The sequence below is a fragment of the Mustela nivalis genome, assembly GCF_964662115.1.
Source record: "Mustela nivalis genome assembly, chromosome: 8".
Taxonomy (NCBI): Eukaryota; Metazoa; Chordata; class Mammalia; order Carnivora; family Mustelidae; genus Mustela; species Mustela nivalis.
Genome location: NC_139027.1, coordinates 81,837,644 through 81,855,004, shown reverse-complemented (window position 1 = coordinate 81,855,004; position 17,361 = coordinate 81,837,644). Strand labels below are relative to the sequence as shown.

The window sequence follows — 17,361 nt, the reverse complement described above, 5'->3', positions numbered from 1 at the left end:
TAAGAATGTATTTGGGACATACCTAATCCTGGGCCTACAGATATATGATCCAGGATTATGTATTTCCGTGGTCAAAAAGTGTAGGATGCCCTTTTCAATGACGTGAGCAGAGTTGTTCATTATTTCCCATGGTGAATCTCCATTTTGAGGTTGTAGATACCACTGGACATCAGATAGGTCCTTGTAACCACTCCAGGGCAAGTTTTCAGAACCTTGGGTTGGTGAGAGTTGACTTCTGTGGGATGAGTGGCATGTCTGTGACTCTGTTAAGTTACAAAATAAGATAAATTGCTCCCTCGTTGAGGAATATTCCCAAAGCAGGTTCTTGGTGAAGCAATCTGAAAGCCACAAGGAACCAAGCAACAGAGAGATGCATTAGGAGATGAAACTGGCCCTTGGCAATGAGTTTTTGGACATGACATCTATAGCACAAGCAACCAGATAAAAAAATAAAGTATCAGGCGACTGGGTAGCCCAGTCCATTAAGCATTAAGACCTGACCTTCAGGTCAGGTCTTGTTCTCAGGGGTCTGGAATGGAGCCCCACATCAGGCTCCCCACTCAGCAGGGAGTCTGTTTGTCCTTCTGTCCTCCCCACTGCTCACAATCTCTCTATCTCTCTGAAATAAATAAATAAATAAATAAATAAATAAATAAAATCTTAAAAAAAATTAGTAAGTAGAACTACATCAAACTAAAAAGCTTCTGCACAGCAAAAGAAATGATCAACGAAATGTAAAGATGACCTACAGAATAGGAAAAAAAATCTTCAAAGCTCTATCTAATAAAATATATCTGATTAACATCCAAAATACACCAAGAACACATACAACTCAAAAGCAAAACCAACAAACAAGAATGAACAAACAAAACCCCCAGAATAAACCACTTGAAAATGGGCAATGACCCTGAATAAGCATTTTTCAAAAGAACATATATAATTGACCAGCAGGTACATAAAAATGTGCTCAACATCACTGATCATTAGGGAACTGCAAATCAAAACCACAGTGAAATATCACCTCGCACCTGGCAGGATGGCTTATCGAAAAAAAGGAAGAAGTAAGAAATGCTGGCAAGGGGGTGGGGAAAAGGGAACCCTTGGGCACTGTTGGGTTTTTAAATTGATTAATAATCAAGATATGGAAATAGACTGTTCAACAGATGAATGAATAAAGAAGCTGGACATACACACACACACACACACACACACACACATATTATTCAGCCATAAAAAAAGAGGAAATTCTGTCATTTGCAATGACATGGATGGACCTTGAGGGCATTATACTAAGTGAAATAAGTCAGAGAGACAGATACCATATGATATCATTTACACGTGGAGTCTCAAAACAAAACCAAAACAGAACAAAAACCAAACTTATAAACATAATAAAAATAAGTAAATATATACAAATAAAATAAAGTGAAATTTAGTAACATTTTAAAAAATAACAAAAGAAACCGAACAAACTGAACAAATAAAATTATCTAATATTATTTTCAATGTCTAACCATGAAAAAGTAAAACAAATTAAAAAAAAAGAGAGAGATCAGATTTGTGGTTACCTGAGGCTGGCTGGGGAGTGGGGAAATTGGATGAGGTGATCAAAAAGGCACAAACTTCCAGTTATAAGATACAGCAGTACTGGGAATGTACTGGAGAACACAAGGACTCTAGTTAACACTCCTGTCTTATAGATCTGAGGGTTGTTAAGAAAGTGGGTTCTAAGGGTTCTCATCATGTTTAAAAAACAAGAAAGCTTCTTTTTTTTTCTCTATCTTTTTTTGGTAGCTATAAGACATAAAGGATATTAACTAAACTTAACGTGGTAATCCTTTCACTCTACATGTAAGTCAAATCATTTTGCTGTGTATCTTAACTTTGTGCCATGCTGTCTGTCCCTTATATCTCAACAAAACTGGAGGGGAAAACAATCAAACTCTAACTGACATTTAGAAAGAGTCCAAGATTTCATGAAGAATTAGGCTCCTTTGTTTGTCTTCTTCCCTGCTTCCATTTAGAACGTCATCCTCTGACTCCCTCCCGGTGAACTTGAGCTGGCCAGTAGCACAGCAATTGCCTTTTAAAGATGACCAAACTGTCCCTCATTCCTCTTCAGCTGCTCCCTCCGAACACTGCACTACCACAACTGGGCTCCTCACTGATGCGTGGCATCCGCTGAAAGCTGTCCCCCTCGCCCCCTGTCATTTCTCTCTTCCTGCACCCATCTCAACAGTAGGAAGGAAATTCTCTGTGTTAACAGGTCAAGCTGTTGATATATCAGATTACCTGACACTTCAAACCTTGACCACAAGAATCACAGTGTTAACATGAAAAGTGAAAACCCTACCTGAAGTAGTCATTTCTTTAATTCTCTCTCCTTTGACAAGCCAAAGAAATAACCAGCCCAAATAAAGCATCATTCTCCCCGGGTCCTGTCATCACTTCGATGAATTTGCTTTGTTGCCAGGCTGTGGAACGTTGTGTTTCAGAGCTCCTCCCTGAGAACCCTCTTCATTTCTGGAAGTCAAGAAGTGAGAAATGAAGAAATTAGAACCAGTGAGCAAAATGCAAGTCACACAGGAAGCCTTGAAAGGGGCGGGTCCTACCCAAATGCACCTTCCCATGCCCACAATGGTGTGTGGCAGTCTCTGCATGTGTCATTTCTGATACTTCTAAAGGAGGGAGAATGTCTCAAGCTCATGGTAACCACTTGGACCCTGTGTGTTCTTTTGGTGCCATTTCTTCAAGGACTTCTTTTTTTCCTTTTCTTTTTTTCTTTCTTCCTTAACATTATCACCTAACATGACTATTTCTATGAGTTAAATGAAACTTTTCCTGAAAAGGTGACCCAAGTTGATTAAAAATGTCAGAATCTTCATAGTTCTGGAAGCCTATGCTATAGCTTGTATGTGTAAGATTTGAGAATGTCCGCATGTCTGTTTTATTTACTTTACTATCTGTATTAACCGTTAGAGAATATACTCTCCATTCCCCAGATAAGAAAGGAAAAGTTGTCACTGGATAGCAATACTACATTATACTCTGTGTAACACTCTTGGGGTTGGTTGTAGGAATAAGGAACTTTATCTAAAATTTTCCTTAAAACACTCCAATACTGACTTAGGCTCTTTAAAGTGCAAGGGAGGCTGGGTTTGGGCGGGGAGCAAAACAAACCTCTGAAATAGAAAACGTGAGGAACAAGATCACCAGAAGAGAGAGAATGAGAACCTGGCCTGTGTTCATGGCACTTTTGTCCCCCCGACTGATAGGGTGGCCATTGGAATTTTCAAACCATTAATAAGAGATGAGAGATAACAGATGAGAGATGGGAGTCTTAGTCCATTTGGGCAGCTAGACCAAAATACCACATGGTGGGTGGTTTATGCACAATGGAAATTTATTGCTCACAGTTCTGGAGGCTGGGAAGTCCAAGTTTAAGTCACCAACATGGTTGTATTCTGCTGAAGTCCCTCTATCCAGCATATGGTGCCTTTTCACTGTGTCCTCATGTGGTAGAAGTCACTGGAGATCTCTCTAGAGTCTGTTTTATAAAAACACTAATTCTATTCATGAAGGCTTTACCCTTATGACCTAAGTAACTTCCAAAGACCCCACCTACTAATACCATCATTAGTGGTATTATCTTTAAAGGTTAGAATTTCAGCATGTGAATTTGGAAAATCAAGTATAGTGTGTAATATTTGGTTATTGTTTAATGTTGTCTCGAGCAGAAAATAAAAGTAATTTTGTTATACGACTACTTCATCTGTCCTTCTAGAGTCCTGAGCTACTATCACTAACATAAAAAGTATTCTGTATTACTCTGTGTGTTACTCTTAGGGTTATGGGAATAAGAAGACTTACCCCTAAGCTTTACCGAAGAATTCCACCTGAAACACTCCCATGCGGTCTCAGGCTCTTTAAAGTGGGGGTAGTGTGGGACAAAATAAACAGTCCTCAAGCATCTGTCCTCAAACATCTGAAGAACGTGAAGAACATTGTTAAATAAAAAATTATTCTGACACTTATTGAAATAATTAGAAAGACTATTATTCAAGACTATTACAATAGGAAAGAGGAATCAAGCTCAACTCAGAGGACAACAAGAACAAGGGAGGATATAGGCAAGGAACAAGGTGAGGGGGTCAGGGGCTGAGTTACTAAGGAAACATCAAAGTAGAAGGATTCTTACTAAACTAACCTAACAGAGTTCTTGCTCCAGGTGAGTCAAGGGCTTAGAAATTGAGCGTAGGAGGATGACTTAGCAGGATGCTTTGCTAAGACTAGGCTAGTAAGGCCAGACGTAAAACTAGGGTGGGGTTCGAGGTCTAGTGGGAAGAGGTCTCAGAGGAGCCTGACTAAAATTTGGTCAGGAAGAGTCTTTGTCAATACAAACTTGCAAGTAAGCAATTACGGGAGGTTGCAAGACAGAAACAAATACAGTGATGACATAAAAGAAAAAATAAAGAAGGAAGGAAGGAAGAAAAGGAGAAAAAAAGAAGGAAAGAAAGGAAAGGGAAAAAAAGAAAGAAAAGTTGCATTAAATACCATTTGGCCTTTTAAAAACCTTCCCATGATACCCACATTCTTTAGAAGCTGAAAAAATCGATTTCTCTCTTTTCCATATCTACCCTGCCAAGCAAGTTCCTTTCCTCACCCCTCCCTGCCTTCACTGGTCCTTCCTGTGATGACTGCCTCCACTCCCCAACCTTCCCAGAACATTTCTTTCCAGGCATCTCCATTTTTTTCTCATAAATACATACTGGGCTTTCATCATCTTATAAATTCTTCATTTCTGACCAGTTTCCAACACACACACACACACACACACACACACACACACACACACACCATATCTCTAACATCTTCAGATGCAGGAAAGATCAATTTTAATATCTATAATTTTTATTAATAAGTAATGTTTCTCTAAATATAAATTTTTTTTAAAGATTTTACTTATTTGCCAGAGTGAGAGAGCAAGGGAGTGCATAAGCAAGGGGAGTGACAAGCAGAGGGAGAAGCAGGCTCAGCATGGAGCAAGAAGCCTGATATGGGACTCCACCTCAGGATCCCAGGATCATGACCCGAGCCAAAGGACTCAATTCCGGGACTCAAGGATTAAGACCTGAGCTGAAGGCAGACATTTAACTGACTGAGCCACCAAGTGCCCCAAGTAATGGTTCTCTCACAGAAGCACTGAACCTGAGGCATCTTTGGAGACCCAGTTGGAGCGTTGCAAAGGAAGCCAAGTGACTCAGAAATGCTTCTTGGGGTCAGAGTTCAAGCCAGGAGCACCTGTAAGCTGCAAGGAGAGGGCAGATAGATTTCATGGAAGAATAGGAGACTGGAGAAGGTGGGTCAGATCCAAGGCTAAAATGAAGAAGAATAAACCCAAAAAGAAGAAAAGAAACGGAACATGGAGACTATCCTGGTACTAAGCACGGAGAGAGTCTGGCAGCAAAATGGGATGTCAGTGTCAGAAGCTATATAGAGTTGGCATGAAAAGGACTGAGAAGTGTCTTCTCTGTTTGGCTCCAATAGATCAGAACAGCTTGTGTCGGGGTCGGGGTGAGCTGACAGAGAGCAGCGCAAGAAAAGGAAGTAGCGTGACGGGTGGAGACAAGCCATGTAGTCCACAGGCTACACTGTGCAGGGAAGTCAGAGGCAGAATTTGAGCATTTATTGACAAGGGCAGAGCTTAGACACCATTCAGCTGTGAGGGGAATGAGCGAGCAGGTTGGCAGGTCAAGTACAAGTGAGAGTGAGGAAGTAGGAAAAGACAGACTGCCTAAAAGCACAGAGAGATCAGGCTTGGACAGGAGGCTGCGGGGCCATGCAGGGTAGGAAGGTCTATCCTGACCAGTTTACCCAGGTGGGGACCAGCGTAGTGGTGGCTGACCTGTTGAGAGGAGAGGATGCTTGGGAGAGGAGCGGCTTCATAGGATGGTGGAGCACCTTGAAGAGAGCCAGGCCTGGGGACGGGAGTCTCTGCGTTGTTTATCCCCACTGGTGACAAATGATGGCTCTTCTTATAAGGACTATGGTCGAGGAACAAGGCAGGATCAGCTACTGCCTTTCGAGATGTGGTCTCAAATTCTTTGCCTCAAAGAATAATCTCTCCATCTCCAACCTCTAGAAGCATCTTCCTAAAGAGCAAACCTGAGCAGGCCATTTCCATGTTGCATAATTCAATAGCTGCACTGCACATGAGATAAACAATTCATTCCAAGGTGCCTGGGTGGCTGAGTCTGTTAAGCATCTGACTTCAGCTCAGGTCATGATCTCAGGGTCCTGGGATCAAACTCCACATTGGACTCCAAGCACAGTGGGGAGTCTGTTTGAGGATTCTGTCTCTCCCTCTTCTTCGGCCTCTCCCCCTGCTCACTTGCGGAAGCTCTCTCATTCTTTCTCTCTCTCTCCCTCTCTCTAAAACAAATAAATAAATGTTTTTTTTAAAATATCCATTACAGCCACCATTTGCAAAACACTGTAGGGCTTGGTTCAGCTTTTTCATGTCTTACATTGCATTTCTTCTCCACAGAGACCTTGTCTGGCCATTGGAATAATAAAGTCCATCCTTCCCTTCTCACCACTGCATCAGCCGGCAGCCATCTTATTATTCACCTTATATGACCGTGTGTAGCTCACATTATGGTCTCAAAATACATTGTTTTAAAAACTTCTGCCCCAACAAGAATTGAAACTTCATGCCAGTAGGAGCTGGGTCTATCTTTTCTAGCCTGCATGCTCTCTCCAGGAATAGTGTCTGGATAACAACAAGGCCTGAGTAACATCTTGTTCTTAGTTTACCCTCACCACAGTATGATTGTTATCGCATATGCTGTGTTCTCCACGAGACTGGGAGCTCCTTAAGAGCAGGGATCTTGTTTCAGAAATCGTAGCTCCAAATCCTAGGGCAAAGCTTTATGTATGGGTCACAATCAATTCTCTTCTCCAGATAAATGCAAAACACTCAGGAAGGGTCAGAACGAATGCATATCATCTAGGTTTGAACATTAACTTGCTGTGTGACTCCAGTTAAGACACTTAACCTTTCTCTGTACTTCAGTTTTCTCATCTGCAAAATGAATTCTTTGGGTTGTATCGGTATTCCTTCACCTCAGACCAAGGGAATCTGAACTTCTGGTGTTTAAACTAGGAAACGTGTCTTTTTTTTTTTTTTTTCCTTGGCTTGGAAACCATGAGAACATGATTGCTAAGATCATCTCAGCTCTAACATTTTGTGATTCCATGTTTGAATGCCAAGCCTATAGCAAATTGGTTACCATCCCCAGCAACCTTCAGACCCCAGGAATTTCCATCCCAACATTGACCCAACAGAAGTTCTCCATGACACATGCATCTGCTGCCTAGGATGTCAGGCTGCCTGGAGCTGTTTCTAGACTATAGCTGTCTCTGGGACATCATTTCTCAAATTTTCCTGATTATAATAGTCACCTGGAACACTGATTAAAAAATGCAGATTTCTGGGCTCTCCAAATCATATTGAATCAGATTCTTGCAGAGAACCCTGGAGTCTATGTTATCAACAGGGGTTTCTATGATCCAAGAAGCATCCTTGGGAAGCCCCACTCAGAGACAAGAATAGAGCCTAGATAGGTGAGTCCATGCTGAGTTATAAGAGTGGTTGTCAGCCCAGTTGGCAACTGAACAACACAAGGACAAACCTATTCTGGAAACCCCATTTATATGGGATAACACACTATGTCATTTGTTCATCCACATCTACCTATTTAGGGCTATATAACATCTAGGTGATGACTCTCATTCCACCATCACCAAAATGCTTTCAGAATCATAAGGAATCACGTAAGATACATAGTATATGGTTTGTTGAGCAAGGGAAACTTAATCCAAAACAGTCTGTAGAGTCTCTCTTGAGGGGAGTTAAAACCATGGGCAGGTGTCCCTGAACATAGTGCACTGCTCTCATTTATTTTCTGATCACACATGGGAAGATGATTGTCTTTCTTATTTTACTAATGGGCAACCAAACCTCACACTGTTTGAAACAGTGGACCCCACTATTAATGATAATCACACATCTGGTAAGTATAAAAAGAATTTATGTCCAGATTTAGAGGGTCTCATAGCCTCTGATTTTGTCATCACCACATGATACCTCCTCACAGAAAGAGACAAGAGCCCAACAGAGCAACATGAAAATATTTTCATACTTGCTTTTTGAGAGCCACAATTCTTTTCTCAGAGGTTGATGATTCCTCACCTCCACTGGTCAAAGCTATACCTTCAACTATCTTAGGTTAACAGTGAACTAAAATTTTTGCTGACCAAAGTTTTTGATGGCATAAGGCAAAAGAGAAGAAAATGATGGAGAAGGCAGGTATCAATAGAGATTTAAGAATGGAAATATTACTGTCAAAGACAAACTATTTTAGGGAAACCTGGGTGACTCAGTCAGTTAGGTATCTATCTACCTTCAGCTCAGGTCATGATCCCAGGTCCTGGGATAGAGCCCAGAGTTGAGCTTCCAGCTCATCAGGGAGTCTGTTTCTCCCTCTGCCTCTCCCTTCACCCCCTACTCATGCTCTCTCTCTCTCTCAAATAAATAAATAACATATTTTTTAAAGTCCCTACTTTATAATTGCCCACAAAATCAGCAGTGACTACACACAGAGAATACAGGTACACATAGAGATTTGTTCTAGTGTAATAGTGAGTGTTTGATTCAACTAATATTGTTACGATTTTCACATGGTCCATGTTAGCTTTATACCTCTTTGTCTGGGAAATACAGAAAATCTACTGTATCGTCCCTGCTCTCACTCACTTGAGCTTATGATCACATCGAGACAAACATTAGAATTTGGCAAACATCTAGAGCCCTTCTACACTTAGCCAAAACCCACAAAATGCTCAAATCACTATACCTCGGTTTTTTGATAACTGTCATGGTTTATATAAAGTGAAAACTCTATATAAAGGGAGGTACAAATTTTCTCAGACAACACATTTGTTATTTAAAAATTTCATGAGAGGTGCCTGGGTGGTTCACTGGGTTAGGTGTCCACCTTTGTCTCAGGTCAGGATCCCAGGGTTCTAGGGTGGAGTCCCACTCTCCCTCTCCCTCTGCCAGCCACACCCTCTGCTTGGCCTCTTCCTCTCTCTCTCTCTCCCTCTGTCAAGTAAATAAATAAAATATTTTTAAAAAACTTGAAAAAGCTTTAAAAAATTTCATGAAAAGGAATTGTGGTAGAAATTCACTTTGAAAATTATTTAAGCTCCTTTCTCAACTTACATTTTCTGGTTAAGAGATCTAGTAAAAACAATTCTTACATTTATCACCTGTTCTTAAGACATAAAAAAAGAAGAAGGAACTTTGAGTCTTTATTTCAGTAACTGCCAGCTTTTCTATCTGAAGAACATGAGAGAATATCCATTTTCAGAGTTCTATTATATATCTCTATATATACCTGGAGGAAAAAAGAAAACATTTGTTAATTTGCAAATGACCATTGTCTTTGTCAAAACTTTGGCACACAGAGAAAAATCCAATGAACTGTTATCAATAGAAGGAAATGTCCTAAAGATGAAGCATTGAAAACTCTTCTGTGACCAACCACCTCAACTAGATAAGGTTTGTGGTTAGGTTTAGTTGAAAGAATGAGTAAGCCTGTTTCCTTTACAGGAATTTCCTGTAAAGAATATTAGCACTCAATTTCTCAACTTCTTTTTTTTTTCTTTTTTGTTTTGTAAAAGTAACCTCTTAAGTGTAACCCTTAAGATACAAGCTTAAGCCTTTCTTATTATCAATTTTAATTCTGGAAGAGGAAAACAATCTCTCTCCCACACTGTTTATATACAGGAATAATTTATCAACAGAAAGGGAAATAAAATTTAAAATCTAAAATCACCCAGGTGGGCGCCTGGGTGGCTCAGTGGGTTAAGCCGCTGCCTTCAGCTCAGGTCATGATCTCAGAGTCCTGGGATCGAGTCCTGCATCAGGCTCTCTGCTCAGCAGAGAGCCTGCTTCCCTCTCTCTCTCTGCCTGCCTCTCCATCTACTTGTGATTTCTCTCTGTCAAATAAATAAATAAAATCTTAAAAAAAATAAAATAAAATCACCCAGGTTTTTTTTGTACCTATTTATTAATAGAGAAAACTTCAAAATATAAAATATAATTAAGAGTGCCACCATTCCTTTGATAGAACAACTAAAATCACCTCATAAGGACCCTGAGACCCTGAGACCCTGAGACCACACAAGTCCAAAAGAGTGCTGCCCAGAAAGCATACTGGGTAAATCTTGATATCACCTTCCCTCAAGAAGCTCATATTCTGGCAAAGATAAGGCTGATTCATGTGAGTGCATCAGAGCTCCTGGACTATCTCTACACATAAATAGAGGAGAACAAAAAACACAGGTGAAGACCAAGTTCACTTTGAGACGAAGGCAAAAGAAGTGTTTACCTGAGGTGAGGTTAGAATGGTAGAAGAGGGAATTGGCAATTATAGCCAGAAATGGACCCCTAAAGATATCTGCCACTAATCATAAATCTGTCTGGGATTCAAAGAGAATATGACTGCTTTTTTCAGACCTATTCCAAGAGAGGTCATAAAAATAATAGGAATGTGAAGTCCCGGGCTCACAGTGTCCTGTGGGAGCAGCACGGTGCAAGAAGAAAGGCAGCAGACCTGGGAGCCGGGGAGAAACATGGGTAGGATGGAAGGAGAAGTCTAAACATAAGGTGTTGTTTATGATAGGTATTGAGTGAATCGGAGTGTGGAAACAGCCCTTCTGAAGTTTCAGAGATCCTAATGCAGACTTTGTTAATGAATTTGATCACTTTAATATTATTTGAATAGGTTTGCAGGAGATGGGCTATCCTGGTATAGGCAGAGAGGGGATAGCATCCCCAAAATGGCTGCCCTCAATTCCTCTGCTCCATGATGTGCATTCTGCTTTACATGTCCAGAAGTAGAGTCTATTTTCCCTGTCCTTAAATCTGGATTGACTTTGTGACTTGCTTTGACCAATAGAATGCAGTAGAAGTGACAATGTGCCAGCTCTGAACCAGTCTTTGAAAGATCTTCAGCTTTTACTTCCTCTCTTTTGGAAGTCGGGAACAATATAAGAATTCCAAATATCTTAAAATAATTTTCTGTAAGGAAGCCCAAGTTGGCCAGTTTGTAAAAACAAGGAGGGAAGAAGGGAGAGACAGGAAAAGGGAGAGAGAGAGAGAAGTCTAGTCAGACTATAGTTGTTTCAACCATTCCAGCTTCAGACACATGAGTAAAGAACATATTGAATGTTCCAGTCCCAACAGACACCATATGGAGAAAGGAAATGATCTAGCTGAGCCCATCCAGATTGCATAACTGTGAGTAATAATAATAAAATGTTATGTTTAAGCAACTAAGTTTTAGGATAGTTTGTTAGCCAGTCAGAAATAACTGAAACATATATTACTATTGGATGAATGAATTCTATTTCACTAGGGATAAATTGCCAATGCAATTAAACAAGAAAAAGCAATTAGAAGCATTGGAGGAGTGTCAGAGCCGCTGCCGCCAAGTCCGGATTCAGTCTCGCGCGCCGCTGACGCTCGCCCTCCCGACGTGCACTCCCGATTCCTTTTGGTTCTAAGTCCAAAATGGCAACTCTCAAAGACCAGCTGATACAGAATCTTCTTAAGGAAGAACATGTCCCCCAAAATAAGATTACAGTTGTTGGGGTTGGTGCTGTTGGCATGGCTTGTGCCATCAGTATCTTAATGAAGGACTTGGCAGATGAACTTGCTCTTGTGGATGTCATGGAAGACAAACTGAAGGGAGAAATGATGGATCTCCAGCATGGAAGCCTTTTCCTTAGAACACCAAAAATTGTCTCTGGCAAAGACTATAATGTGACCGCAAACTCCAAGTTGGTTATTATCACAGCTGGGGCACGTCAGCAAGAGGGAGAAAGCCGTCTTAATTTGGTCCAGCGTAACGTGAACATCTTTAAGTTCATCATTCCTAATGTTGTCAAATACAGCCCAAACTGCAAGTTGCTTGTTGTTTCCAATCCAGTGGATATCTTGACCTATGTGGCTTGGAAGATAAGTGGCTTTCCCAAAAACCGTGTTATTGGAAGTGGTTGCAATCTGGATTCAGCCCGGTTCCGTTACCTAATGGGGGAAAGGTTGGGAGTTCACCCGTTAAGCTGTCACGGGTGGATCCTCAGGGAGCATGGAGACTCCAGTGTGCCCGTATGGAGTGGAGTAAACATTGCTGGTGTGCCTCTGAAGAATCTGCACCCTGACTTAGGCACGGATGCAGATAAGGAACAGTGGAAAGAGGTTCACAAACAGGTGTTGACAGTGCCTATGAGGTGATCAAACTGAAAGGCTACACTTCCTGGGCCATTGGACTGTCTGTGGCAGATTTGGCAGAAAGTATAATGAAGAATCTTAGGCGGGTGCATCCAATTTCCACCATGATTAAGGGTCTCTATGGAATTAAAGATGATGTCTTCCTTAGTGTTCCTTGCATCTTGGGACAGAATGGAATTTCAGATGTTGTGAAGGTGACTCTAACTACTGAGGAAGAGGCCCGTTTGAAGAAGAGTGCAGATACACTCTGGGGGATCCAAAAGGAGCTGCAGTTTTAAAGTTTTCTAATGTACCACTTCCCTGTCTAGACTACGACAGGGTTTTAGTTGGAGGTTGTGTACATTGTCCTTATTATCTGATCTGTTACTTAAATAATATCAAAATGGCATAAAGAAAAAACATCAGTTTCCTAAATTTCTAAATACGAATGGTTCAGTAAACCCTGCAGCTATACCCTGATGCTGAATGATACCTGCCTTTATAGTCCTCAATGGGTTCATCTCAGAGGCACCACTGCCAATATTGCATATGCAGCAGGTGCTCTTCAAACCAGATGAGTATTTCCTGTGTGTTCTAGGACTTCAGGTTCCTTCACCCAACATGCCTAGTCCATCTTTTCCAGTCAGTCACATCCTGGGCTCCAACGTATAAATTCATTATTGCATGTATCGTGCGTAACTGTTCGAAAGGATCTTACTTCGTGTACCATGTATGTCAGAATATAGTGTACATTGCCATATAATGTAAAAAGACCATACAACCAACTAAGTGTTGTTGTACCAACTAAAATACCAAATAAAATTTGAACAGAAAAAAAAAAATAAAAAAGAAGCATTGGAATTCCCTTCCAGTTCCAGTGCCTCTAATTACTTATCTCTAATTAATTATATGTAATTGCACCTCCCTTTTTGGAGAAGATATGATTATCTGTAGAGAATTTAACATGAAGTAGCCAAAATCATTAAGAGAAAAACTATCAAACACTCCAGAAAGAATCAAATACATATTTAAACAAGGAGAAAGACATTCTATGTTCTTGGTTAGGTAGAAACAACCTCAAAAAAAAAAAAATCAATCCTCCCTATGTTAACTTAAAAAGTCTAATGTGAACCCAATAAAATGCTATCAGGTTTTTCTTTGGAATTAAGCATGCTAATTGTTAAGCTCATTAGAAAGAAAAAACATGTGAGAAATATCAGAAAATCAGAAAAATAGGAGCTTTGGGGTGCAGCAAGGGACATAGGCATTATAAGATATTGAAATATAATTTTAAATCTCTATAATTAAAACAATGTGGTATTATTGCATAAATAGAAAGTTGACCGACCAATAGAAAAGACTAGATGGTCTAGGAACAGATCTGATGGCATATGAAAGTTTAATGGAAGTTACATCAGTGGGTAAAAGATGGTATTTTTAGAAAACAGTGTTGTGCTAGCTGGACGGCTATGTAGAATATGTTGCAGTATATCCATTCCTTGCACTGCACACCAAAACCAATTTCAAATGAATTTAAGATTTTAATTTTTAAAAGTGAATATATACAAATATTGGAAGAAAGCATACATTTCTCTATAATTAGTAAATGGGTAAATACCAATAGTAAAGTAGAAATATTATAGATTGGGAACACACATATTTGCAACTACATTGCAGGGTTCTAATGGGTAATAGAGATGAACAAGATCATTATCTTTAGAGAAAACTTGGCAAAAGCTAATGTAAGTACTTTATGGAGAAATACCATATGGAGAAAGGAAATGGTCCTGGTATAGGCAGAGAGGGGATAGCATCCCCAAAATGGCTGCCCTCAATTCCTCTGCTCCATGATGTGCATTCTGCTTTACATGTCCAGAAGTAGAGTCTATTTTCCATGTCCTTAAATCTGGATTGACTTTGTGACTTGCTAATGGGAATTGCTAATGGGAATTCAAAAGGACAATCCCTATGAAAAGGCAATATTAAGCCAAAGTCCATATGTATTATCCTCTGATGCAGAGATCCTACTTCCAGCAATCTATCCCCCAAAATATTCTGGCAAAAATGTGAGAATATGTATGCATAAGACTATTCTTTACAACATAATCTAAGATTGCAAAAGACTGGAACTGAGATTATTGAATAAACTGTGGTAAAACTTCACATGTATCTCCAAGAAAGAAGGAGAAATAGCACCACATGCAAATAGGCAATGATCTCTGGAATATATTATGAAATGGGGAAACAAGGCAGGAAAAATTGTATATATTGTGCTATCTTTTATCTTAGAGAGGTGAAGGGATTTATATATATATGTGTCTTTATCTATATTAAAAATGGAAGGATATATTGACATCATTTTTAGAAAGGTTTGCCTATATGGGAGGGAGAAAACAAGCAGCAGGGAGAGGAATAGAAGCTGGATTTTTCTGCATGTATCTTATTTTATAGATTTGCTCTAGAAGGCTGTAACTATCTTGCATTATTATAAAACCAAACAAAATTTCAAGAAGCAATCCTTAAAAATCGAAATCAAAGAAATTGAACTATTTATTAAGTTGACAAAACTACATCAAGAAAAATAATTTCCAATGACTCCAGAACACAAGAACTTGTCTTTATTATATCCTAATGGGATATTCTCAAGGTATAAAATAGTACCTCCCCCCAAATATTGAATTTTTTAAATAAACAAAATATGGATAGCTGTGTTATTATTATAAATTATTCTGAGGCTATTATGTTTATTGTGAGATAAAGCAAATTAATAATGTTGGTCCTGGTAGACCCAGGTACTAGAAGCAATAGGCCTTTTCAGTCCTGGACAATTCCACAGTATAGGTTTTTCCCACTACTTCAACTCCAGACTAGTTCAGGAGCTGGTAACTACAGCAAGAACATCCTGATTGAGCAGATTTCTTCTTGTTTGTGGCAGGAGAAGCAGCTCCTTTGACAGCCCAGTTTTTTTCGTGACTTTGGAAGATATTCTTGGAAGGTTAGTCTAGGGTCTGTTTCTTTCCCTCTCTGAACAATTCTAGAACCGTTTCTGTTTAAACTAGCTAGAGTGGATTATGTTCATTACATCTAAACCATGACCTCTTCAGAGGTATTTTTTTTTAATAAAGTGACTATGTGGAACCTCAACATAAAAATGGATAAAAGCAGTGTTGGTCTAATTGAGGTATCTGGAAGGAATGAGCACTGGGGAGAAGAATGAACCCAGTTCCCATATTCCCCCTCACTCTACCTCACCACCCAGGATGGTCCCAAAGGCATCATGAGGATCCCTAGGACTCCCAAAACACAATCTGGAACTCTATTCTTAACATGTTCACCATTGATTATTAATCGTACCCATCAAGTTGTATGCCTTGATGTATAAATGGCGATAACATAAATCGCAATCATGGGGTGTGTATAAGAAACCACAAGATGGACTCTAGAGATAAAACCTTGTTGTCACAAGCCTCACATGCATGCTTCACCAGTAATGATCACAGTCCAGGCTGGGGGCTCTGAGACCATTACTGGTGAAGCATGCAGGAAGGACCATGTACCCTGCCCACAGCACACACACGTGTGCGCACACACACACACACACACACACACACCATTTCCTGTTAGATCTGTGGCTTTCTCGCCCTTTGAAGAGCCCTATGTTACTCCTAAACCCACTTCTCAGAGTAGCTTCTGCTCAAAAAGATGGCTTTCCCCAGACACTGGGTCTCCTCCCTCAGAGCTTCACTTCACTATTTCCTCCTAGAATTTAAAGCTACAATTTGACTTGGTCTTGGAAACTGGCTTTGCCATTGTCTCTGCTTTAGACAAGTATGTTGATAACTGCAGGGAAGCTCCTCCTCTCTGTGCCTCACTGACCATCTTGGCCAACCATCAGCATCAACACAGTGTGAGCTCCTAGTACCTGCCAGAGGTCTAACTCCCTGTATCTTGGCAGATGCCACAGCAGACATGCTCTAGTCAAGTGTACACTTTCATCCTACATAGGACTGAGTGCCATTTCCCTCCTTTATCCTTATCCTAGTAGCCTAGCAGAAAGGCTGAAGATCCTTTATACTCTTTCATCCTCCTCTGAGCTAGTTCCTAAGTAGCCATGCTTCTACTGTGCAGGCTTTGCCCTAGACCCCCTTTATATAAGGTGCCCCAACCCCAGGAAAGTACCATCACCCTCTAAAAACTTGTTTCAAAAAAACTCACTGTCCAAAGGCTTTCAACAACTGGAGGAGCAAGATGACAGAGGAGTCAAATACTTAAATATCCCCAGGTCCCAGGAGTTCAGCTAGATAGTTATCAAGCCATTCTGAACACCCACAAACTCAATAGGAGATAGAAGAGAAGAAGAGCAGCGATTCTAGGAACAGAAAAGCAAGAACTTTCTGGAAGATAGGACATGCAGAGAAGTGAATCTGAGGTGATACACGGGAAGATAGACCACTGGGGTAGGGGCCGGCTCCTGGCAAGTGAGAGAGCAGCGGAGCACAATATCAAAACTTTCAGAAGTCTGCTCCACTGAGGGATGTCGCTCCAGAGGCTAGGCAGGCTGGGGTGGGGGAGGGAGGAAGGAGTTGTGTGGAGCCCTCACAGGAACAGTTTGGTCTCAGGACCCTCAGGTTCACAAGAAGACCAGGAGTGTCTGAGTGTGACAGAGCTTCCAGGTACCAGACAGGGAAATCAGCTGTAGGGATAGAGCTGAGGAGTGGGTTCTCAGGTCAGGGTTACCTTAAACCATGATCCAAGGCAGAGTCAGACCACTGCTCTTCAAGTAGGGACCCCACAAGAAGCAGATCTGGGGAGACTCACCTTCCTCCTCTAGGAGGAGTGGCATGGGAGCACACTGAAGGAATCTGCTGTGTTTGGAGACTCCAAATGGGCTGTGCGCCAGAGACAGAAACATTCAGTCACAGGTCGGGTGAGCTTGGAGAGCAGCTGGAGGCCAAGGAGACAGGAAGGATTGACCCCTTTTCTCTGAGGGTGCACTGAGCAGTGGGGCCAGAGCTCTTGGC

General features: G+C 40.8%; 1 protein-coding gene and 1 pseudogene across 4 annotated transcripts in view; one reads left to right on the top strand and one right to left on the bottom strand.

The window, feature by feature from the left end:
• Positions 1-17,361, bottom strand: part of IL18RAP (interleukin 18 receptor accessory protein) — a 39,925-nt gene extending 22,564 nt beyond the window's left edge. For all 3 annotated transcript variants that reach the window (XM_082747146.1, XM_082747148.1, XM_082747147.1), the window contains exons 1-4: positions 17,159-17,361; positions 3,871-3,985; positions 2,354-2,523; positions 23-338 (exon numbers count right to left, since the gene is read on the bottom strand). In XM_082747146.1, coding sequence (XP_082603272.1) covers positions 23-338; positions 2,354-2,426 — 389 coding nt within the window. In that variant the 5' untranslated portion in view covers positions 2,427-2,523; positions 3,871-3,985; positions 17,159-17,361. The remainder of the gene's footprint in view (positions 1-22; positions 339-2,353; positions 2,524-3,870; positions 3,986-17,158) is intronic.
• LOC309872660 (L-lactate dehydrogenase A chain pseudogene) lies at positions 11,528-12,725 on the top strand (annotated as a pseudogene). Its single transcript has one exon. The product of its transcript is annotated as an L-lactate dehydrogenase A chain pseudogene (transcript).